The sequence below is a fragment of the Opisthorchis viverrini genome (genome assembly GCF_000715545.1).
Source record: "Opisthorchis viverrini unplaced genomic scaffold opera_v5_104, whole genome shotgun sequence".
NCBI classification, from domain to species: Eukaryota; Metazoa; Platyhelminthes; class Trematoda; order Opisthorchiida; family Opisthorchiidae; genus Opisthorchis; species Opisthorchis viverrini.
The window spans coordinates 842,111-867,507 of record NW_008751762.1 but is presented as its reverse complement, the minus strand read 5'-3'; the positions used below and the strand labels follow the sequence as shown (position 1 = coordinate 867,507).

Sequence of the window (25,397 nt, the reverse complement as noted above, 5' to 3'; positions counted from 1 at the left end):
AACCCTTCGACGACCGGTTTCAACCTTCTTCGGGCTCATCAGATGGGCGCAGTAGTCGAGTCCCCGTCAATCTTGTCTTATTTGAGTAGTGTGTTTCATCTACACAATATTGCAATATTTCGAATGTCGTATAAACTGAAGTTGAAGCGGGTCATCATAAACGAGAAATTCAACTGGACCCAGGCGAGTGTTTAGTCGAAACCAAATTCGCATACAAATGAGAGTAATTGTCCAAACTGTTTGTCTTTCTAGATGATGGCAAAAGAAAACATGATGCCTGTGGACGTTACCCTGGTTAAATGGTACATTCAAGCGAACATTTTGCACCATTATATTTGAACGTGCGGAACAGAGCTGCGATTTGCATCCACTTTCACTAAAGATGCTCAGAACGCTGTCTCAGTTTGCTCTCACCAGGTTCCATATTACAAACGGGTACCCAATGATTTCATATCCAAAATCCCGAGATCAATAAAGGTACCGCGATAACATCTCGTGGATACTGAGTGGATGGCACCGCAGGCACTCGTTTTCGGGACATTTGCACTCATATATGATGTCTTATTTCTCAAACGAGGCTCCCCAGAATTGTCTGTTGCTTTCAGTATTCCAAAGGATGTGTCTCACGGTTGGACATACAGTCCATGTTAAGTCAACCGTAAGACTACGTAGGACGGTGCCATAACCTACGCTTCCAAACAGACCGGTGCAGGAAGTAAGCTCATTTCTCATTCCGATCAGTTGAAAAAAATTCCAAACGAACTGATGACAAGGCAATAACCCATCTCAGGTCGCTGAACAGAACTTTTCATTCAGGTTAACTGCTTCCACAGCACACAAAATCGAGACACCGAAATACAGGTAACATCAAAACAGTTAGTCTGTGCCCGAGAGCATCACTGCTTTAACCCCTATGTATTGATACATGATGGGCGACCAAGGAAAGTAAAACTCAGTTATGTGTCAGATTTAAGCATCTGAAAATTTCCAAGGCATAAAACCACCGAAAAACCAACAAGTGACCCTTAACCTTGATCTCAAATGGCTAAAAATGGTTAAAAAACGGTCGAGATAACATCTTTTCAAATAGAATCGACAAAAAAATCAGAAATTTCTAATACTTTCCAGAAGTTTTACTGATATCCACAGTCTTGCCATGGCATGAACCTTAGCACTTTTGGGGGAGTCAGGTTCTTGTGGTTCCTGCACACACAAAATCTAGCATCATCATGTTGAAAGAATAGGGTTTAGGTACATCAAACGGTGCCAAACAAACGCTATCAAATCCGCGTCCTGCCGAAAGTGTGAGGCGCTCATATGAATGATGCGTACAGAAGTGTGTTGGGTGTACGTACGTCATGCAGGAATTGGTGCGAGAACGGACATGAAATTTGAGAGCGTGTGCGCAACCAACAAAAGCGCTTATTTGGTCAGCCAGCATCGACGTAGATTTCATCATCCAACGTGCACGCTTAATGTTTCGCTACCACTTGTCAACTAGCAAACGATGAAAATAGGTGCGTCACGGTGGTCTTTGATCATTTCCGATATCTGCGGCACCTGCTTGACATTTATTAATTTGTGTTGTATCCACCGCTCGCTTGCTGGGTCCCCACAAAAAGTACTGGCTTTGTGAAAATTATGGTTAGATACCTGAAGGTACCCTCACCTAGTGGGTTGAAATTAGTTCGATCCAGAAGTTGCTCGCATTTCAGATAGCAGATATTAGTGTTTTCACGAACTGGCCTTCAAGTTGAGTGTGGCTGAGAGTGGTTTCAGGTCTCGGTTACGCGAGTTGACCTGGAAGGGCCTCTCAAATGACCCATTTAAACTCACTGTTCATACAAATCCTCTATGACATCAACTAACCGCATCGTGAGTATTTCAACTGTTGTCAACCCACGCCCCTAGGTCGATAGTGGAATCTACGCAGCACTCGCTACATGACTTGAAACGGAGTGTTTGAGTCGTTCTTGTGTCCAGCACTAACGGTATTTAACGAAATTGAAGCATACCGATGGGTCAACACTCTCGAGACTTTCCAGTCTTCGAAAAGTTCCCAAGAAAGATTTTTCGCTGAAACCTGTTTTGGGTACGAGTAACTGGCCTTACCCTGTAAGTGCATTTTGGAACACGTACGTTAAATTTTATGCGTACACGGTCTTTGCTATACTTTTAAATGCGTTCCACCCACAGGTGATACGAATTTGTGTACTTGTGTTTATTTGAGCTCGAGATAGCACGAATTGACCAACCGGGAGGCCCGTGGTTCGAACTCGACCTCTGCATCTCGGCTGCTCCTGTCTAGATTTGATAAACTTGTAGTGTCTCAGCTCTTGTGCTTTCTTCGGGCGGTATGGCAGCTAGACAAGAGAAGGGTGTCACCGCTGAACGAATATTTACATTACATTGATTTATTGGAGTTGGCACACCCATTCCGTACCAGTTAGTTGAAGGGAGCAACCTTACACTGTACTCTTAGCGTGCAATCTCAATTGAATCCAAAATTTCATTAAAAGATCCACAGAACTGCTTTAAACTTCCGGCTTTGTTGTTTGTTGCGCGAAATTTCTATGATAAGGCTTGCACGCAGTTGACTCAGTCTATTCCGTAATTGTTATCCTGATGCGAAATTTCAATCAAGTGCATCTCAATAGAACACGATTAATTCGAACTACCGCGAATAACGAACTCCTGCGGTAAGGGCCATCACATTTAACTAAAAGATGGTTGACATTTTGTTCAGTAGTACTGAAAATCACTCACATCCGGATGCTTAAACCTGTGAAAACTTTAAGAAACGCTTCCCCTACGAAAGATGTTATTAACAAGGGCTTTTCAGTCTGCCGGACGGGGAGAGAGTCTGCGCATCCAGGAACGAAACTGCGTGACCGACCATCATAATTCCACCCGCTCTGGAGGGAAATGAGTAATCTATGTCTACTGAGTGACTGAGGTGACGGAATCACACCTACAACTCCGTTTTGAGGTCACGGAGGTTTGGGTCCAAACGGACTCGAATGTAACAATTACATTCATGTGGCTGCAACCAGGGAGTGATTAGGCGGTGACGCAGAATGAAGCTTTTGACAATGCAGGAGGTGAGAATTGCTATCATTCCACCTACGGTTGACTGTTTTAACTGTGTCGAAGTCAGGGTGTGGGGATCCAACTCTTAGTAACCTTACTCAGTACTAATATGCTCACTTACCAAGCGGTTTTCATACTAACATAAGCAATTATGCGCAATAGGCGTCCATCACCACACGTTATTTTACATCTTCATGGCCCAGGAGGGGTTTAACTAACCGACCGTGCAGCGAGCGTGAGGTAATATATGATTATGCTAATGATGGAAACATTACACTCATGTGTGATTGGCGAAGGAAGGCTAGATGATGCTTTATGGTGTCGTTGATGATTATCCGTTGCATGAAACCACTCTGCTGTTCGAGCCTTCATGGACACATGCGAATCCCGCTAGATAGCCGTAGATGTGGACCTAATTACCCAGTTAGAACGTCATGCCATACTAGTGCTCAAAATGATTGTTTCAATCGGAGTGAGTTGATTGTATCCACCGACTACCAAGAGAGAATGAAGGGTCACTGATCAGGTCGAAAAAAGCGACTGGTCAACAGTTTACCAAGATGGTTGATCAGCCGGGATTGTGTGAATTCCGTGGTTATTGTCGCAAAAATGACCGACTCTTTGATCAGTCAGTTTGAGTAGAGTCCGAAACAAGCAGCCTGAAAAGTTTGCGTTGACACGGGCTCGTAGACATCGTATCAAAAGAGAAAACGAATGGAAGATTTCGAGCATATCAACACCAGCAATACCAGAGGACTGGGTGATATCATTCTTCTCTAAAAATGACCGAAGAAAAAGTTCACCCAGTCAGACAATGTGACTACCTTGTCTCTACACCCTTCTGAGGGCTGAGCCTGTGTTGGGACGAATGGTTTTTTGTAGTCTCGACGATAACCGCGTCAAAGACAAATCGTATTTTTCTGGCTTTTTTAAATTCTCAGTCTCACATGTTTCTGAGGGTTCACTTGGCCTACACTATTAACACACGTGGAATTTGTATTCAGCTACTCAACAGGAATTGGTTTATGATTTTACTGCACATAAAACTCTTAGGTTGAGAACGACAGCTAAAACAGATTTACAGGCTTGTTTCTATGTGAGTATCATGTAAGGCCTTGCCCCATAAATAAGGAGGATCTAGCGTAACGGTTACAAACTCTCTCTCACAGACGTTTTTGACGAACCACAGTCACACAGAGTATCTGTCATCCAAGCGACATTGTCGATGAGAAAGGCCTTTGGAGGTTTGGTCTAGCGTGCAGCGCAATTTTATTCTTTGACCAAGATAAATCCAAAGGGCTACGTCAGGAGAAGCTGACCGACGGTTTTGACGGATTAAACTCCATTATGTTCTCTCATTTTTTCAAATAAACGAGGCAAAACGAAGAGAGACACTCAGCCAAACTAATAGCGAATAGTTAGGGGGAAAAGGCCTAGAAGCCAGAAATTAGAGTACATAATAATTGAATATTCTGGAACCGAATTCCGGACGAAACAGGACAGACAAAATAAACTGTAGTTTATAGAGACTCATGTTCGCAGTCTGCAACAAAACACTTGACTGGAATCGATTGTGCAATTGCGCATACTACTGTACCATTTGTGAGCGGGTTACATGGTAAGTAGTGGGAAGGAAAGCAACTAAGATCCAGAATGGCAGAAAGGACTTTTCGCCGGCATCAGTCCTTTGATCTTGGTGCCACATGTTTACACCACCAAAGCGAATAGGACGAGCAATCGGATACATAACCGTTGCATTGTATCAGAGTGCGCCACGAAGATTCGGCCGGATAAACAGACTTTAGGCGATACGTTTTACCCCCTTTTTACCATAACAATGCTGTCAATAAGTCATTTGCGGGTCAAGGACACGCGAAAAATCCATTACCTATTTTTCAGCATAACGACGCTTTCCACACTAGCACAGTCATCGAAATTCTGAATGGCACACCGAACAGCATTGAAAATGATACCAACAGATACTCTCTATGCACATCATTTGGAATCCACTGTTGATGGGATAAACTCAACTTGGTGTAGATTTCGATACGTTAGGGTGTTGTACCTATTTCGCGTGCAGTTGGAGCTGGGTGTCTTTGGGCTTTGCAGTTGCTCCTATCACATCTGAACGGTCCTTTCGCACCTTCCAAAACATATCGGTTTGCTTCGGTTTGACTCAGGGTTCTATTTAGATGCTATATTAGACAGCGCAATTAATTTTCGGGCGGGGGGGGGGAGAAGTTTCCGGAACCCAAATAACTGCATAGGCGCCAATTGTTTTCCCAGTTGAATTTCCACAACAAATAGGAACCGATATCTCGAACAGCGGTCGAGCGGTTGCAGCTGTTCTACTTGTATGACTCCAGTAAGTTATCCTGAAGTCATCTCACTGCAAAAGTCACCGTGCCAAATCATTCTCCCTAGTGAATTGGTCTAAATGAAGTGTTGTGCGGTAAATGGCCGTTTATTGCTACACCTTGGATCGAATTTTCTGCAACAGCGGCAACGCTCCGTTTCCAGTGTTAATTTATGAGTTAAATTCTTGCTATTACCTAGAAGCTGCTTATTCTAATCCTCACCTTATTACAGGTACGCGGATTTTGAATTATTGTGATGGTTACCTCAAAATGGGCTCTCGTGTGATCCAAAACACGACAATCTAGTTAATAAACACCGGATCAGTCCAGATACAAGCGAGTAGCCAGGTTTTTTCGAGCCGGTATTCATCAGACAGATAGATCAAGATCATTTGCTTGATATTTTTGTACCACAGAATCCATTCCTGATACTCAGCGCCATGCATAACAAAATTAACTGCTCAATACCATGGAGTAGCCGTCCCGCGTTTGACTCCAGCAAACTGTTTCCGTTTGCCGAGTCTATCACCCGACTACCCTTGGAATGACCTTCTTGAAATATGGCTGGCCAGCTAGAAAAATGTGCAAGAGCTGGCCACAAGCACCAGCAGAATAGTGAAAATGTTTGTGTAGTAACGGATGTGCCTTGTAATAACGCTGTCGATTTGACAAGCTCAGAAGCAATAGACTTATTTTGAATTCAATCGGTACAGTGAGTCCAACAGGCTTTATTCACTAGAAATGAATAAGCCCCATTTAACAGAATGATCAAAACTACTGCAGCGGAAACCCTGTCTGCTTTGCACGTGTACGAGAGCGATATTGATCTTTTGAGGAGGTAGCGTGGATGGTCGTTGGCTTGTTCCCTGAGCTGGGCGATTTGATTGCAAACGTTTCATCACCAATCGAGATGACGTCATTAGTGCGTTGTTGAGGAGCGTAGTGGTGTGTGTCGATGGGTTGATGGTTGTGCGTTGAGCGGTGTTGCGTGTGCGTTAATCTACGTGCTGCTAGCCAGGGAGATGACCTTTGATGGCACAACCACCAACCCATTGCGATGCATCACTACGCTCCCTAACAACGCACTGATGATGTCACCTCGACTGGTGATGAAACACTTGCAACCGAATGGCGCCCAGCTCAGCAAACAAGCATATGACCATGAAAGACAGAACATTAAAAGAGTAGTGTATGCGTAGAATAGTAAGAAAAACTTTATAGGACTTTAGAGTCAAAACAAGCTGCGTTGTCTTAATTTATGAACTTCTGGAGCGACGTGATTTTGGTACATCATTTATCAGTATATCGAGCAGGCCTCATAGCATGCCCAACAGTGATGGAATACTAATGGTCCTGTGTCTTGAACCCTGTTCGTTTGTTTTCACAAAGTCGGGCACTACAATAGCGAACGGGAGGAAAGAGGGAGCCAATGGTGTCCTGCCCAAAATACTTGGCAAATGCCAACAAGAATGCTGCTGATTGCCCCCCACAGCAGTACAGTTTAGTCCCTCTGGTCAACCCCCCAGACCCGTTCTGGAAGATGGATTTTATTGAGAACATACGGAAGGCTTGTAACCTCCTTCATCCTCCTCTCCTATCAAGATTTTTATTCTGACTGCCGCAGGATTTGCACCTATCTGAAACTGACTCGTGGAGCAGCACACTAAATGCCAGACACCAATGCGAAATTCATTGAATCTGACAAAAAACCTGCATTGTGTGACGCTGGATGTAATCCAGATCTGAAATAGCTTCTGCCCCATCGTACATCCCTCTAGTGATTTGCTGATGTCGGCCTGTCCCATGGTTCTGATACGTCATGGTCAAGGATCTGAAGAGGCTACTGCTCTTTCGCTCTGAAAGTTCTTGTCTCGCAGTCGCATGACAGCACAGTCCATAATGGAAGGATGATGCACTCGATCCTTTAGATTCGAGGATTCGAATTCAGTGGAACTGTCCCAGAATCCAACTGTAGTCTGTGAGAGTTGTAGATCACCTTCATTTTCCATGTTACTGCAGCACTAATACGGATCACACAGCCCTAAGCGTCTCTGTTGGAGAGGTGCACAGTAGCTTTAGTTCCTGAGTGCTTCGTACTCATGTTGACCTTTAAAAATATGTGCAAAACAAAAGGCATTTTATATGCATACGCCGGACGCACAGGGTTTTCATTCACAATGATTCGGACAACATTGATTTGGGAATCCTTCAACATCCACTACATCATCTAATCATCTGTAAAATTCATTGACACCAGAAAGAATTACCACCGCTGTTGCAATTCGATCATCATAGCCAAGTTTTTGGAACGGCAAATGTATGAGTTAAAGGAAGGTTGAATGTCAAAATTCAACTAAATATGGATTCTTCCGAAATAGAAAACAACTAGAGTGCTCATTAATTGTGCTCGGTTGGGAAGTGCATTGTGCTGGATGGAACGAGGTCTTAACACCATAACGTAATATCAAGACCTTCTTGGCCTCGGGTAAACTAATAAAAATGGTAACTTACTACCAGGTCCATCTTCTGAAATGTTCAAGTTCAGTTGAAAGTAAAGATGCTTTAGAGAAAAACGGCTTATCTCCAAATTGGGAAAATTCATCTTAGAGTAACGTTTATTTACACCCAATGATTGATTGATCTTTATAGTAAACCGAAGGCCTAATTACATTCCGCCCACAACATGACGCCAACGAAAAGACACATTTGAGGCGGGACCCAAACCCTTGATGTCCGGATGGCTACTTTATTAACGGATGTCGTGCAACACCATAAACAGTTTCTGACACCAATTTCCAAAGATTGAAACCTTGATGACTCAACAAAGCACAAATATTTCCATCAGACAAATTTTGGCTTGCTGCGAGAGCTACCAAAATTCTGACGAATAATTGATTTCTTCGGGGCGATCGTTGTGTTTTTACACATCCATTAGAGTAAAGTGAAAGGAATCAAACGGTACTAAACAGTCTACTCTGCAATCAGCCTTTACCTAAGCTTCTGTGGCACCCTTGGGACGTAGATGTAACAGATGAAACCACAACTGACGGGCTGTGATCATCTCAAAAGCGTCAACACTTAAATGTTGCTTTGGTGTTTGGTTTCGATAGTTGTAACCCTTTCTCAGGTTAATTGTCGTACGACACACATATGGGACCATTATGGCAGTTAAAGGTAGACGCTGGTGAATTTCTCGGCCATGAACGAAAAAATTGTAGCGTACGATCTGTGACTACGTGACGGTTGTTCGATTTTATCTCTTTGGATGCTAAATGTGGGGGAGAAACCGAGATGTTCAGAGTAAACAATAGCGAAACACGCCAATAAGGAAATAACATATCCTTTTTCATTGTCGCGCTGTGACATTTGCAGAACGAATTCATGACTGCGAATATCATGCGGTTCATGATTACTCCTAAGTATCCCTCTTCACATAGTTAAGTGAATGTTAGTTACCTTTTGGTAAAAATGGTGTAGGGTTTCGGTTGCACAGGAAATCGCTTTCACTATTTGTGAAAAGCATGCTCTTAGGGCGCGGATCTGACGTATCCTTAACAAGGCACTAGCCGTGAAAGTGAGATAAAACCTATGGGGAATAAGGTGATTCAAGAGAATACGCAAGTAAACAGTCTAAAGCATCCGCCTTGCGTTTGTTTCCCGGTCAGACTCCTGGGTTTAGCACCCCCAAATCGAAGACCACAGTAATGTTACCATATTTTTGGCGTTTTTTTCTACCGAGCTTAGGAGGTAGCTTCGGCGTTTTTCTGACGACTGTGGAAATAAACTCGTACAATAGGGATATAAAAAATTTCACACACTGGGTTGTTCCAGCGGTTCAAAGTGAGTAGGCTTTCTTTGGAATTTCCGCAAAGGGCTCAGAATTCCTTGTCCAGCCAAGTATGACATTTCATTCGCGTAATACCAGGACTATCATAGCAATGTATTAGTTGCTGCTTTTCAAAGGAGCAGTAAATTGTCCATCAAACAGTATTGAATATAGCTTAGATTTTCGTCAACCTATTGCTAGAGTATGTTTCGGTCATCCAGACGTGCTAAGCAGTTTCAAAACATGTTGCTACAGGTTGTAACCTGAAGTAGGCGCACGCAAAATGCAGCTCCGCAGCAAAGCGATCAAAGCTTGATGCAGCTTTGTACGCGCGGTCGGCACTAAACTAGGTGGTTGCTGCCGCCGTGGCACTGAAGCGACTGTCACGCCATTGATCCTAAGCCGCCTCTGCTGTCGTTTCTTGCTATGCTTATCACCCTAGCCTAGTCGATGGCATTCTTGCGTTGTGTATCATGTAAGCGTTTATGACAGGCCCCTCAAGACCAGTGCTTGAGACGAAGGCAGAAGGTCCATTATCTTCACATCTGTAGGATCGCCTGTCGCGGGGGCAAAGCGATCGGTTGCAGGCACGATGCCCGTGGGTTGAGTTAAACCAATGCTGCTGTATTACTCCCACCACTTCAGGTATGATAAGGCCAGTACAGTAAATTGTTGATCAGTCATCTGCGAGTTGAAAGAGTTTGGATGCAGTGGATTGTTGGCTCACAGCGAAAAATCTGGTGAAAACAGCGGATATATTAAATGACGATGAGCATTTCCGCTGTGATAAACTGTCCACTCATCGTACAACACAACCTGATCAAAAGAACCCAGTGTGGAGCATTCACCTATCGACATCCAAACTGCCTAACTTCAGCCACTTGTTCGTTCTGAAGCAAGGAAGGAACACCGACAATCGAGATAAATCAACACACAATGCAGAGAAGACAGTTTTGAGCATGCTGAAGCAATGCAGCAATTGGTACACATTTTATAGTGATCTTGGTGGGTGAACAGCTCGGACAACTTCCGGTGGCCCACAAACCTTTTATCAAAACATGAAATTCAACCAAAAAAAGGAAACATGATCATTTACAGAGAAAATTTAAGCACGATATGGGACGTTCTGTGGATCGGTACTCGAAAGGATAGTGTGAATTTGCGTCAAAAATCTGACGCCATGAGGATATGCCTTAATTCAGTATGCAGTGAAAGTTAAGTGGTTTTAAACTTTCTAAGTCCCGTGTTTCTAAGACCACAGCACTACTTGTTTGTCGGTTAGGACTCTTGAAATTTCGAGAATTAGTTGGATTAGTCACCATGGCTTCTTTGTATAGAATTTGGGTGGAAAACTATAGAAGCTTTGCGATTTTCAGCGCACAGACTTTTATCTTCTGGTGAAACACCGGGAGTACATTAGGGTCTCACTTCAGACCACTGGTCGTAATATCGAACTTTCGAACTGGTCTTCTGGTTTAAAGCAAAATATTCCACTTCTTTCGGGGAGCATGAGATGTATTCGAATGAAGTTTATTTCAGGTCCTTCTGGGGGGAATATACGGCTCAATTAAAAAGAAAAAATGCAAGAAAGGATGTCCTGCGTATTGGGGTTCAACAAACCCAGGTTTCGGTTTGGTGTCCCTCGTAATACCAACGAAAACGAAGCCATTACGTTGGGTTTGGTGTTATCATCTGTGGCGACCACGGGAACTAAGCTTCTGTCAGGCTTTATCCTTTTACCTGGTACTGAGATTGACAACGTGTGAGAAATCAACCGGTAAATACATATGGTGCACTTGAGGCAGACTTAGGGAAGAAGAAATACAAAACGTGCATACGAGCGCATCAAATGAGTGTACAAAACGCAAACGAATATGGTATGAAATACCGATTGTTAACAGAACGGTTAGCATAAAAGCCATCTATCAGGAAGGTCAGATTCCTGAATGTAACCTCAGAACGCCCAAAACCTATTGCTCCACCAAAATCTCAACAGAAAAGCCGGCAAGCATACAGGCCAGTCAGTCATTCAATCGATCTGCGTTCAGGCATGTCATAGAGGCCCGATCGATGTTGATGGGTGTTCACTAACGCCTACCAGACAGCTTGAGTCAGAAAGACCCCTTTAAATAGCATGGAGTCGTTGTAAGTTTTGCTCTCGCGCTCGCTTGTTCGGAATATAGCGGTTGTGTTCCCTTCTGTGAGTCTTTTTTCTCCAGCGCTAGGCACTGGAGAGGGTTAGCAGCAGATACCACAGGTTGGCGAATCAGCAGATATAACACAACTAGAGCAATGGGTAATATGAGGACGGATACATAACAGATGAAAGGAATCCTTAATGCTTTCATTGCTATTCGGTTTTTATTAGAACACACTTGAGAACCGCAGTAAATACCCATTTAATGTCAGTCAGCAACCAGTTTCAGATCTCAAATCAGCGTGATTGCATAAATTTTTGGTGCATATTTTTCTTTTTGTTTGTTTTCTGGTCCCCTGAAAATTTGTGAATATTAAACGGTGACGTATATAAAGAGTTATTCTGTACTGCTAAATTACCTATGAAGTTTCAGTTTGGAAAAACTAAACTAATGATTGTGAAACGGAGTAATTACAAAATCTGTTGTCGCAAGCCCAAGCATCTAAGCTCTACAATAATTCCTGATGCGTCTTGTTAATAGGTCACCAATCGAAGACTGTCAGGATCGTCAGTAAGTTACCCGTATATTCTTTGCAATGGATCAGAAACGGATATCATCCGGATACCCAAAGTTGGAAGTTCTGTAAGCGAGATGAGGCTTTGAAATTATTTAAAGCAAAAAACCCGCTACAAATAATTCAAATCGAGGAGACAGATGCCAACACTGAGACTCGACATTGCTATGTGGGTGTTCCTTGATCTGGACTAATGTGGAGGCTGTCTTGTTTCAAATACACTGATACCGGGTTGCCACGGTATTGCTGTTCCGAAAGCAGCACTCAGAGGAAATGTGTAAGAACCGATAGTAATTCTGTCACTCACATATTGATAGAAAATACAAAAAGGTAAGATGTGGTTTTACGATGTGTGCCGACTGCTGGGAGGTGACAGAGTTGAGGGGAAGTCATTAACCAATTCATACGAACGGGTTCATTTTAGAACAACCCCGAATGGGAAAATAACGCTTGATCGTTTCATTTACATGGTGGTGCAACCAGCGACTCTTGAGCAGTCACGTCTGTATCTTGAGGTTAGCCGCGTTTGCTAATGAAGTCATCAAAAACAAGTATCTTTGTTTGACAAAGGATTCACAGAAGTCGAGGCTGAACAGTGTCTCATGCTTTGATTTCGAGGCAGAGTGAGTATATTATACAAATGACCTGACGGTCTCCACCGCTATCCTAGTAAAGCCTGCCTGATTCCTTCTGCCTTTTGGAGAGGTTTACCTGTTCACAGGGAAGGTTTTAGAGGAGATCACGTCCACATTTCAAGCAGCATATCATTTTGCAACGTTCACGAACTTTCCTGTGGTTCTAGGGTATTTAAACCACCGATGGAATCAGCCATATCAATATGAGTCTGTTAACCTGTTGACGCTATTCGGGGCCCGGTTTGTCTGAGGATGATGAGAAAATTATCTAAAACGATGTTTGAATTTGTTCTAATTGGGCTAAACAAAGATTTCATGAGCTATATCCGTAGATGAGGTTTTGGTTTTCTTGGTCGGTAGACGAAAAATAATTGGATATCATCATTGTTTTCACAACTATCTACAATGTTGCTATAAAACTCCGACCTGGATGTGTAAGAATCGGGACATCGAATTCAGCGGAAAGGACCGCAATTCACCTTCATGGGCAAAGTCTGTGTTCAGGAATGTTTTGTGGAAACTCCCCTTTGTCACTACAGAAACCACTTACTAACCGAATATAAATACTTGGTCACTGGCACGAACAACAAGCAGGTGAAAGCAATCTATATATTGTCACCGCGGGTTTTATTATCTGTAGCTCATTCGCCACAGCTACTCTGCACTGAATCGCAACAGAGCTGGAAAATTTATCTTGCTGTTCCAAGTTCCGACCATTTGAAATTTTGTTCATTTCATACAAGTAATGTACGGGAATTTGTGAATTTCGACTATAATGGTCCGGACGCACGGAAGAGCAACCACGTTGTAAAAAGCCTGAAATCGCACAAATATGACTAGCGATTTCTCACTTAAGCGCACGTAAACTGCTCCTTACTTCACAGTAGGATTTTTTTTTGGATGTTTGACTCCAGATGAAGTCATAATTTAACAGTGCCGCCAAAAAGTGTTTTCTCAACCTATGTCATTTCAGGTGCAATTTCGATTGGTCATAAGTGCGTCCTCCACATCGCGCGGGTTGTATCGGATTCACCCTGCTGCCCCTTCAATTATTATCGAATATCAGCGTGTTGAACAAGAAAGAAATCCCGGACAAGCTCCACACAATTCTGGGTCTGATCTTCATTACATCTTAACCAGCTTCCCAACTCTCAGTTGAATCTGGACATTCATCACTAATCTGCACATTCTGATTTTCCGCTATTTATACCACTTAAAAATATAGCAACCTTATGAGTAGCGTCTTGTTGTTAAAGATATACGCTGCGATATCTCTGATGTCGCGGCAACTCAAAAGAGGGACGGCAAGTTCACTCGTAGAATGACGCAGAAGAAGGCTCAAATTGAGTCTCTCGTGATATATTGATGCAAATTGCAAATGAGTGCATTTCGCCGATAGCATACAGTTTGGTGTCTAAGTAGAACATCAGGTTAATGGAAACTCGGGGATTGAGGCTGCGGCAGTGGGCACCCTAGAGATTTTTATGTCGAGGAAGCAGACTGACCTACTTCAGCAAGCTTCATCACTGTCGCACTTTACGAGTACAACTGCAAAATACTTCTTTTGATTTTTCCTTCCTCGATCTCTCTAAAGGTGGATCTGCACTTCTTATCAGAGACACTTTTTTCCTTCCTCGATCTCTCTAAAGGTGGAACTGCACTTCTTATCACGTCATCCGCATGAACGCCGCAGTCGGAAACACTTAAAGCAGGATCCAGCGGAGCCCCACAAGTCTTCCGAATGTAATCCAATTCCGCAGTTTACAATTTGTTTTCGGGGTAGTGACCACGGGTTTCATATGAGTAGAACCAATGTTTTAATGCTAAAGAAGGAAATTCCTTCCGTAGTGTTAGTATTTTGCCATATTTTGTTCGTCAACTCACTGATATCGTTAGTACTCGCTTCACTGGTCAACCACGATTTACACTAAACTACATCCAATTTTTGCGACCATTTAGAAGCGAAACATTACCATCGGACGCTCCTCGGTTTTACCTTCAATGCGGAACAGCTCCAGGTTTACAGAGGAAGAGCAGTCTCATTACAGAAACACAAGTTATCTTTCATTCAGTTCAGCAATATCCTCTCGTCAATAGTCCGAGGAATGGTCTGCCATAAACTAGTGCTGTTTGGTTGCATAAGGTTTGACATTTGAAGCTGCTCCATTTCTTCTCTTCATTCTTCACCTGTTCCGAAATTTCTTAGTCCAAACGTCAATATGTTTTAACCCCTAGATCGACCGAGCCGTCCATCAAAACCCAGTCCTCTCTTATGGCTATCCTCTTTACACCAAAGTATTCTGGCGATATTACGGAACGTAGGTAGCCCGGGTGCGCTACTTGTTTGCCGAGCTTGGAGGTTGAACTGCAAACGTTTCATCGTTAATCAAGCCGACATCGTCAGTTCCACCCAACCCTTCACTGACAATGCCAGCTCGACTGGTGACGAAACGTTTGCAATCAAACTGGAAAGCTCGGGGACAGACCAACAACCAACCAGTAATTCTTTCAATTGACTTTGAAACATAACTGATGTCTTTTTTCCTTAGTTTCGGTTGAAAGTCTTTGTTGGTTTACGCAGAATTTCACTCCTCTGCAAACATGTGCTGTTTCATAGATTTGCTTTTAATTATGCGTAATGTCTGGCGATTGCCGGCGCCACATCTCATCATTTTATCCTAAATCGCCTAAGATTTTTAGCTACGGAAGATGCTATGAAGGCGCCATCCATACTGTTGTACGCACCATACAGAAAAAGTGATGTGAACTAAGTCTGACTGCAAGATGATGATCACTTGGCATCAGACCATTTTCCGCATACACAGAAGCTCTCAACCATTTGTAAGGGGGTTGCTTTGATTCCGCAAGAGTGTCACTCCACAGAGGTCGGGTGTTTCCTTCTGAGTTGCCGGGTGGTGCGCTTTGCGAGCAGGGAAAATTCAAATTTCAAAAAAATTAAAAACAAAATTGCTTCCTCCGAGGTATTTTCCGACGTTTTTTTGTAAACAGGAAGGGGCTATCTTAGATGAAGGTATCTCATAAATGTGAAATGCCTTGTTACCCAATATCAGACTGGGCATATCGTATCGGTCACCCTCACCGAGCGGATGTCAGAGTGATTGACACAGTGCTTAGGAATCAAATATCATCACTTTATTTTATTCCGCCCACATTTGAGGATGCAGTGAAACTGCTTATTAGAGGTCTTGTAAGTGTAGCTAGTGGGCCACTTTATTCTCCTTGCTTTCCTCCTAAAACCTTTCAGGCCATCCACAATCGTACATTGTTATAACTTACTACATTGTTTTAAACAGAAATTGTGTTTGATAGGCCCGCACGAAACATCAAACGCTAGTTGGCAATCAGGTCGTTTCTACCCACACCACTCTCGGCTGACATCGTAGAAACGAGCAAAGACAACTGCCTTTTGGTGATTTTCCAAACCAGGTTATCATTTTCCAGTGATTACAGACGTACAGGGGAAGACACAGAAGAATATGGATCCATCTGACCGGTGCGTCGTGCAACCCGCCAATCTACACGCTGTCATGGTTACTTCTTACTGGTTGAACGGGAATGCCAGGTGTAGTGGGTCCGGATGCGGTTACTGCCGTTAATTGTCAGGTGTTTATGCACAGAAGGGTGATCCTGGTAGCATGTGTACTCGCTCATCTAACTAAGAGGCATGTTCAAATACGATCATGTTATTTTGCTGGCCGAGGAGGCCACGGGAGAAGATTCATCCTCAAAATGTGTAAGTTGCGAAGTAAATCACACTAAGCCACTGTGAGGCTTTCCATTTTGGGAGACAAAAGGTCTTGCATGGAAGTACTTGTCGAGGGAATGCTACAGTTGAAAGAATTGATTCAAAATTTTCTAAAATGTGACTCACTTGGCAGACCGATGCCAATGTCATCTTGCATGTCATTACTGCACACCGATTCGGAAGTTACAGACGCTAGAATGTCGATTTGCCGATTGTGTGCGTACCGCTCGAGTGCACTGAATGTACCATCGGGGTTCAGATTCTCCTCGGTTAGTCCACTGAGTTGTGGCTTCATCTTCTTGGAAGGCTGTTTTCGGAATGCGGTTGCTTGATCAGTGGACTGGAGTCGCTGTGCTGGCTCATGTATATTTGGCAGGTGAGATACACCCCCCTCTTTTCCATGGGCCTGAGTGAAATGCTGCAAGCGTAAGTAGAGGGGCTAATGATGTTCAACTGATTTAGATTGTAACGAATAATGATCTAGTGTAAAATGAAGAAGGGTCATACCCTAGTACCCCTCTGTAGTTAGAGCACAGAAGTATGTTTCTAAACTGAGTTACTTATCCCATACATCGTCACACGTATAATATTATCCGCTTCTAGAGAATGAATGTTGGAGAATTTTCAGGCCGTCAGCAAAAACCTGACGATATTTAATTAAACGTCGGGACTCACTGGACACTGTGTAACGCTGCGAGGCTACACATTATTTTATGTAATTTATGAGCCGTTTCCTTGTGGCCAGCTTCTTGCACAAAAACACATCCGAAGTCAATCGGGAACAAATATTGGTCGACTTTATCAACTGGTGTTGCGCATTAAACCTTTCAATCTTCCAATGCTGGTTGACACTAGTAATTAACGTTGCTGCATCGTAAACTGTTGGTTGGGTGCTAAAGGATAACCGTAGTCCAGAGGGACCAGTGACTTTTTCGCCCTCCAATGGTATGAAATGAGAATAATTGGATTACGTATTCTGAAAGGCCTAAGGAAAACTTGGCTGATGAGCGACAACCTTGAATTTGTCTAATTTTGAGCTTTTTGTGTAACCGTCATCACTCACACAGGATACCCTCCGCCGCAAAAAAGATTCCTGTGAATCACTTCCTAGTCAACCAGGAATTTTCTGGGTATGTTATGTAGAAAATGCTGCATGGCACTAACTTAGAATGCACTTTTTACCTGATATGGTCAGTAGTGAACTGTTCTTACAAGATAAGGCCTCGTCCTACCTTCCGAAATCAACCTTCGTCAGACTTTCGTTATTGGGCAGGGATCACGTTCTCTTATGAACACGGTACAGGTAATTTGGGTCTTGTTTGGGCGCTTGCAGAAGGCTTTGTACTCCGCGTCTTGTCTTGGCTCGTTCCGACAGATATATGTGTACATGCTTCCCAAACGGCCGAGACGATTAGTTTTCGTTTGGCGTAGTATTTACCGTTCTGCGCTCCATTAAGTCACCTGTGTCCAGTAGCCGGCATAATGCTGGTACTGTTTATGCTACATTGTCGTCTACCTTTGTATTGCGTCACAGCGGTTTTTTTCACATGTATGTTGTCTCAAAATCAGTGCACCGCTGACCACTGTATGTGGGAGCATATAAGCAATAATAGTTCCAGAATAGTGTATCTGATGTAGTCCCACCTATATCCGGTGAAACACATACCCATTTTGTGAGCGAAAAACTTGTGATTGCTACATGTGTTCCCGTTACATCAATTAATCCTGTGCGATACTCGCTGGAAAAGAATAATCCCGTTTAGTTGGTTCGTGAACGTTGATCAGTAAATGGTCTCTTCTCTGAGTTGACGCTTAACCACGAAAACCCGTTACGATTCTCAATTAGCGTGTTACTCATCCGAATTCTGTTGCTTTTCAATACTGCATGAAAGCAACACAACACGATTGAATTTCGTTCTGTGAAGGCAGCTGGTAACAAACACAGGCTTGATTCACTAGCCTTGGCGTTTTTCAGTTAATGCATACGATTTCGTATCTGTGCTAATTACTCTGGGAGCGTGATTGTAGCGAAGCCATCTTTGATTTTGCATAAATATCACAGAAAAGAGAAACACTGGTCAAATGTAAATAAAACTTTCACTAAAAGCCGGATCTGGCACACGTGTAAGCAGGACTTTTTCGAGTGCATGTTGTTTCTCACGACGGAAGAAGAAACTCTAACACATTTCACTCATTGTAAATTCCCTATTTTTCGTGTTAGTTGCCGCATCGGCTGAGTAATCTCACAGTGCTAAGAACAGCACTAAATAACGAGCAATAATGTTTTCGAGATCTCGTGGTCAAGCCAGCGTACGGTTAGACTAAAGGTGATGGCTCATTTTCGTTTGCTGAACAAAATAAACTTGGAGCAACAAAAGCAGCAGTTTTATGCAAAAATGAAGCCTTATCGTATTGGACAACAGCTGATCTGAAATCTCGTTGAGTGTGTCAGTCTGGCAGCTTGTGTCACATGTCATCATCATCGTCATCATCATCATCATCGTCGCCATCATCTTAGACAATAGCGAAAAATGGTTCTGAGCTGTCATGGGACCATGGAGGAAGAAGAGACCAGTAAAACATTAAAAGTAATGTGAGAAGTTAGCGAAATGCACTCATTCACAAACAAATTTGGTTTTGCAATAGGCTCACCCGGAAACATCACAAACGAAAGATTCGGTTGGGTTTCAGGTGAGTGTCTCGCAAAACCAAGCTTGTTTGCGAATGAGTGAATTTCGCTAATTTCGTGCAATCTGGTTCCAAGTAGAACATAAAGTTGACGGGAACTCGGGGACTGCACCTACCTGATGAGCCCCAAGAGGAGTGAAACCGGTCGTGGGCTGTCGAAGAATTTTCAGCAACCTTATGAGTAGTGCATTTCGAATATAATGTGAGCAGTATTGTAAATGCTCCATGTCTTTAGAGTAAACGCCTCTTAAAACCATTGAGATAGAACATCTGAACATCATGTTGGAACAAGACACAATCAGCAAGGCAGACCGAACGTCTTGTGAGAAACCATCACTTAATGTCAGACAAGCGTTAGGTATACAGTCCTGCTAAGAAGTGGTAGTACACTTTCCAGTAGTGCTGGTTGTGGGCCACGTGTAAGGAGAATAACGTGGACCAGGAAGGCACGGATCTCCCACAGTGCTCGAACAGATACTAGCTGCTTTCATTTAGTATTGTCATTCAAGGCACTGTTGGTAACAATCGTTTGGAGTCGCAAACCTGGCTTTTTTGAGAGACGGTTGTCAGTACATGCCCTGCTCAAACGAATCCGACGCTGCCTTTCACTCGCGTTACATTGCGTTAACGCCCGCTATACTAGGGAGACAGTGGTGATCAGATACCTGAAGAAATCTGAAATATTCACATCAAAGTAGCCAACTTTCACAGACAGAGCGGGAGTGCTCTCACGGCCGTTTTGTAGACCGGATGATGTTTTTAGGACGTAAAATGCGACGCAGCTTGGCAAATGTTGTCCGTGCCCGACTTTTTATCCTCACTAACTTCACTTGTCACATAGCATCACTGTTCACTAAGCCGCCGAGATAAGCGAGCTTATCAACAAACTGAGGCTTTTCGCTCTGGAGTGCGGAGATGTGCATAGGAGCGGAAAGTTTTGAAGTTAAAACTACACTTTGAAGTCACAAATCACAAGCCGAAACAGGAGACCGCTTCCGGTATTCTGTTTACGTTGGTTTGTGCAAACTCGCGGTCGTCAGATAACAAAGCACTTTTATTCGCATAACCGAAATCTAATGATCCCTCTCCAGGTGCAATTTTGACAATCGAATTGGTGGATCTTTTGGGGTGGCAGCAATAACAAGCTTGAAAAAACTGGGAAAAGAGATATCCATCGCAAGTCACACTAGTTATGTGGATACTTTTGAATAAATCGGTATAAACTTTAACGTGCCCAGAATACTCAAAACCCCCGAGAGCTTTAATCTTAATCCATGTATTTATGGAAGAGCCAAACCATGCACGGAGTCGAAGGATCCCATAACGTCAAGGGAAACCACGACAATCGGTGGGCAGCATGTGACCTTGTTCAAGCGCATGACGTAATAGGGGATGGTAGTCAGCGCATCTCTACTTAGTATCACCTGGTGCTCTCGGACTCAGGCTGAGCGTGGTGAGATCAGACTTTGCTGTATTATTGAGGCTGGTAGTCACATTACAACTCAAGTAAGTCTTTTAACCCTATGGCTGGGGCAGTCAGTAGGGGGTGCATTTTTGAATAGAAGTGCAAAGGCAAATTTTTTTTGGGGTAGGTGGGTGAGTGCATTCTTGCTCCATAATTAATTTAAACATTTTAGTCATGGCAAAACAATCTGACCACTGTCTTTGAATAGTGTTTGTGAAGGTACTTCCATTACAGCGACCCAGTGGCGTTTTCGTGGAAAACGGCAATCCAGAAACCGAAGGTTGGCGCAACGTCTCAGGCCACGACATGAATTTAGCGATTTGGATGGCAAACCATGTAATAACTTAATGTTGATTTAAAAGTTTGTGTGTTCCTGTGATCGTTTTTCACACATATCCCACTCACAGGGACTGTAAATTTTTTGTAAGCTCATTGATTCACCAGACTTGATGATCATTAGGCTCAGTATGTGCTTGAAGAAACTACTTTTACGCTGTAAATTTAATGCGCTGTTTCAATTTACTCAACATTTTATTGAAGAACCAGTAGAGTTGTTGAGGACTCCCTACTTGGTCCCTTTTTAGTGATATGTTTATGAGAAAGCCCAAACGTGATGAATCGAATGACGGGATTAGGCGCATACATTTTCATCGACGACATGTAGAACTTTTTCTTCTCGTCTGAGGTCACTCCGATGTTGTCATCTTCTCGCAAATATTAACCAAACTTATTCTATCATTGATTTCACTTTTGAAACCTAAACAAGCAGCTTGGCTCAGTTGTTTGGTGTTAGTCTTACCACTTTACCAAAAGGTTCATTACCGATCTGTACACAGAAAGCTCACATGGGCTCAACAATACACGAACTTCAGCAGCTTTGTGCTGCTGACAGAAAGGAAATTTGATGCACAATCTAAACGACCGACTTGGATGGGTCTGTTCCGGCGAGACAATAAAAGCTAAACTGAATCAAACCATTAACTTCCTATGAGCTAACTGTTATCCAGACAGATTTGTGACCAGGCTTCATGACCTGCTAAACAGACAATAAAGTACGCTGCGGAGAAACAAATTTACATGGGTCTATCATACAACGGGCGAACTGTTACTGGACATAATCATAGCTGTGTATTCAAGTCTTCACAAAAAACGTTTCCGGTACGGAACTTCGATTTTAACCCCAAGGATGAGATGCCGGCACACAACTAAAGTTTTGCGGTGTTTGCTTTCTCTTGCTTTTGTTGGGCACATGACGCACCAACTTGGGAACTGAGTACCCGTCATGCAGAAATAACGGCAGACTTTTCTATCGTCTCACATACCATGGCCACTGGTCACATGACCAGCCTGATGAGTTGTTTGGGGTCGTACCCCACAGGTTGCCGTTATCGATCCAAATGCGTGGTTAGGGGGCAGTCACAACAGGGCTACGTGAGGTATCGATCCAAATGCGTGGTTAGGGGGCAGCTGAAACAGTCACAACAGGGCTACGTGAGTCGGCCCACACGTGACCAACACTTCACCAACTACGAAGTTCGGCACACACCAACTGGTCCGACCGTCATGAGACAGGTTACACAGGACTACGCAACTTTCTAATGAGGGATTCCAGGGACACGTCAGCCTGAGTTAACTACCTGGCCACAGTCGGCGCATTGGTAGACATCTGTTCAGCCTTATTTGGGTCCAGCAGGTCGATTTACGAAGCAATAAATTTATAAGTTTGCGTCTCAAAAGGCGACTAAGCACAATACCACAGCACAATAATCAGGTGCGTAAGAAGCTACCTGATTCAGTAGCTCCGTGTGTTGTTAGACCATGTCTTGGAAAGTGTCATTACCCACACATGGGGCGTGATAGATGCATGCCAGTCACAAAAAGACCAACTAATGTCGAGCGACAGTGAAATCACAAAAATGAGTAATATCAGGCTTTCCTACTTGCCATTTTCATCGTCCTAACCTCGAAAATCACCTGAGTTTCGTGGTGAAAAAGTGAAACTAAATTAAATGACTGAGGCTTTGTTAAACTAGTGAGGTAGTAACCTCGTAATACTAGCCGTTTTCCTCTACGGATTAGCCTCACGTGACCGACCGTTGTTTCAGCCCATTGTACTTCGGTCCAAAGTATCAGCTGACTGCGCTGGCGGCAGCCGGATTGCTGGAGCTTACCTGAAAATCAGCGACAGGCAGCCGACGCTCAAGCAAGCAAGTAAATAGTCAACTAGTACGCGTGAGTTCGCGATTGCTGATCTCGGCAGTTCGACCGCACTTTTCCCACGGGAGCTGGGTCAGCTTGATCGGTACTTTTTGACAAAAGTGGTGTTATGAATCGAAATCAATCCTATTGTTGCTGTAGACTTCATTCCTGTGTTTTGCTGATGAGGCCAGAAAAAGCGCCCATCTGCAATCTGGTAAGTAGAACGTCGTTGTCAACTGTATATGCTCTCCTGAAGCGTAATACTTCGGATCGCAATCATGCTTATTTCACATACGGGCAACAGCATCACTGTCCATATTTGATAGCTTTAGCTGGTGAACTATAGACCCGAGCTTCATCCATGCTTGGATTCATTATTAGTAAAAATCCATGTCAGCAGACGTGATCCGACTACAAATTCACTAGCACAACCCAGTCGCGCCTGTGTTTCCTGGTTTCAACCGGCAGGTCTGTGTGTTTCTGAGTGTCTTGTCCCCCGGTATTCAAAAACGCAACTGTTGAGGTGGTGTCCCGATGGTTGATCTGGTGTTCGAACTTGCTAAGACCTTGGGGCGACTTCAGACCTTACTCATTTGAACCGCCTCTTGTCCGGACGCAGCTATTCGCACTCTTGACACACTTGTTGGGGTGAACAACTTGGAACTCCAATAGTAGAGCAACACAAATCTGTGTTTCTTCCTGGTGCTAATCAGAATAATCCGAGGTTTCTTCCGGGTTGCTTCTGAAACGGTCCAAACATATTTTCAAGTCCTGTCAAACGAGAATATCCAATGCTATCTGGATCATGCATGGACTCCCTTATCTGTACATTTTCTACGGCAATTTCAACTATGTGGACAGGAAAAACAAAGCAGGTTACTAACCTGGACGTCATGCTGAATAGTGTTCAGTTCGGATAACAGTTCTCGGAGGACGACAGCTGTGGTTTGTGGGACTGGAAGGTGAAGACCCATCAATTTCTGGCTAACTATCTGCTGGTAGGCTTGTTCGCCTGGTGTCGCACAGCATAGGTTAGCCATCTACAAAACAAGTGACATACGATTAGGCATTTGTTATTCTTGTACAAGAGGTCTTGATCAGGGGAAGTGAGAAGAAACAACCAATATCATTTGTTAGTCTTTGCTACATGTTGGCTGGATAGCTAGTCGGCGTATTTCATATAACCACAACATAAATGGTCCGTTGCTGCCATTTATGTCTCTTACGTTTGGGACACCAGCCACCTCATACTGTTATTCAATACATTTATCCTTCTTTCAAAAGACCGATACTTTCTTTCTTCTTCGTTGTACTGTCAAAACTAGTTACGAAATGGACTAAGTGGTTAGAGCGCGAATCTACTGACCGGAAGGTCCGTTGTTCGAACCCGACCTCTGCCTCTCGACTCCCCCTGTCTAGGCTTGTCAACCTGGCATTATTTTAGACCTCGTGCCTCCTGGTGGCATGGTAGCTTGGCACCGAAAAGGTGCTACAGCTGAACGACGATTTGCGAGTACGATTTATAAGCAAACAGACGTGACGAACCCTTTGTTGTCTGAGTGGCAAAGGGAGGCCACCCTCATAGCCGACTCCAAAGTGTGTTGTTCTTTGAGGCGTCTGAAGGAATGCCACTAAGAAGGAAAATGCATTTGGGATTCAATAGACAGGGACTGGTCATAATACTGACGCCTATTGTTATGATGAAAGTACTACTTCCGTGAGAGTTGAGTGGAACCTAATTCCCAGGCGCTCACAGTACCGCCTCTCACACAATACAAATGAACCAGGGATGAACTCATCAAAGGGAAATCGTTGAACGTAAAGACCTATTCGATTCCGACTTTCTAACAAGTCAAACCAGCCTAAACTTCATTTTGGGTTTGCTCATTCATGTTCCATCTCAGTGTGTTGTTAGTGCATATATAGAGTGAATCTGCAACTTTTTATTGATTCAGCCTCTAGCTAAGTTATTTTTTATTTTCCCTGCTGATAAGTTTCGATCTTACAAATCAGGAAGACGGGCTATCTAGATTGGGAAAAGTAAAATCTTCAAGAAGTCCGATTTAAAATTTTCGGTCTGGTAAAGAAAGGTTACACAATATCACTGTGATATTAAATATTGTTATGTTCAGGTCAAATCTAAAATTCCAAGTATTCATCTGGTCGTCTTTAGACGTACTCACTAAATTCAATGTTGGGTTAACACTTGAGAAAACTGCTAGTTGTACTATAAGCGGAAAGTTATTCGGACATTCCAAGCAGGTAGTTTACTGTAAATCACATAACCTCTTAGGGTTGATTGGATACTGACTGAATCCGATGTATAGTGGAACCGAAATAGTATGGTTTGGAATTAGTCCTAATTTCCTGTTTCACTTGCGGTAGCAGGATCTTTGGATGCTACTAAACAAATGGTATGCTGATGTTGGTCTCTAAATAAAGGGAGAAATGTTTAGTTCACAAAGGGGGAGTGAGCCTTCTGCGGGCATTCAACAAATCTTTCACGCACCAAACTGTCGGTTGTTGAGATTAAAACCAAACACTTGTTGAAAGAAAGCGTATTCAGGTGTGGATAAACGACATTCTGGCAGCTTTATACGTTCATATCACTTCTGGGAATCTCGCTGCATCACGTACCTTCATCACACCAGGATGTAGG

At 43.3% G+C, this 25,397-nt stretch overlaps 1 protein-coding gene across 1 annotated transcript in view; it reads right to left on the bottom strand.

The window, feature by feature from the left end:
* Window positions 1–16,513: 16,513 nt before the first annotated feature.
* T265_13811 (hypothetical protein) overlaps window positions 16,514–25,397 on the bottom strand; it is a gene marked incomplete at both ends in the record, with an annotated part of 66,395 nt that continues 57,511 nt past the window's right edge. The window contains 3 exons of the mRNA XM_009170623.1: window positions 16,514–16,804; window positions 19,096–19,248; window positions 23,623–23,778. Coding sequence (XP_009168887.1) covers window positions 16,514–16,804; window positions 19,096–19,248; window positions 23,623–23,778 — 600 coding nt within the window. The remainder of the gene's footprint in view (window positions 16,805–19,095; window positions 19,249–23,622; window positions 23,779–25,397) is intronic.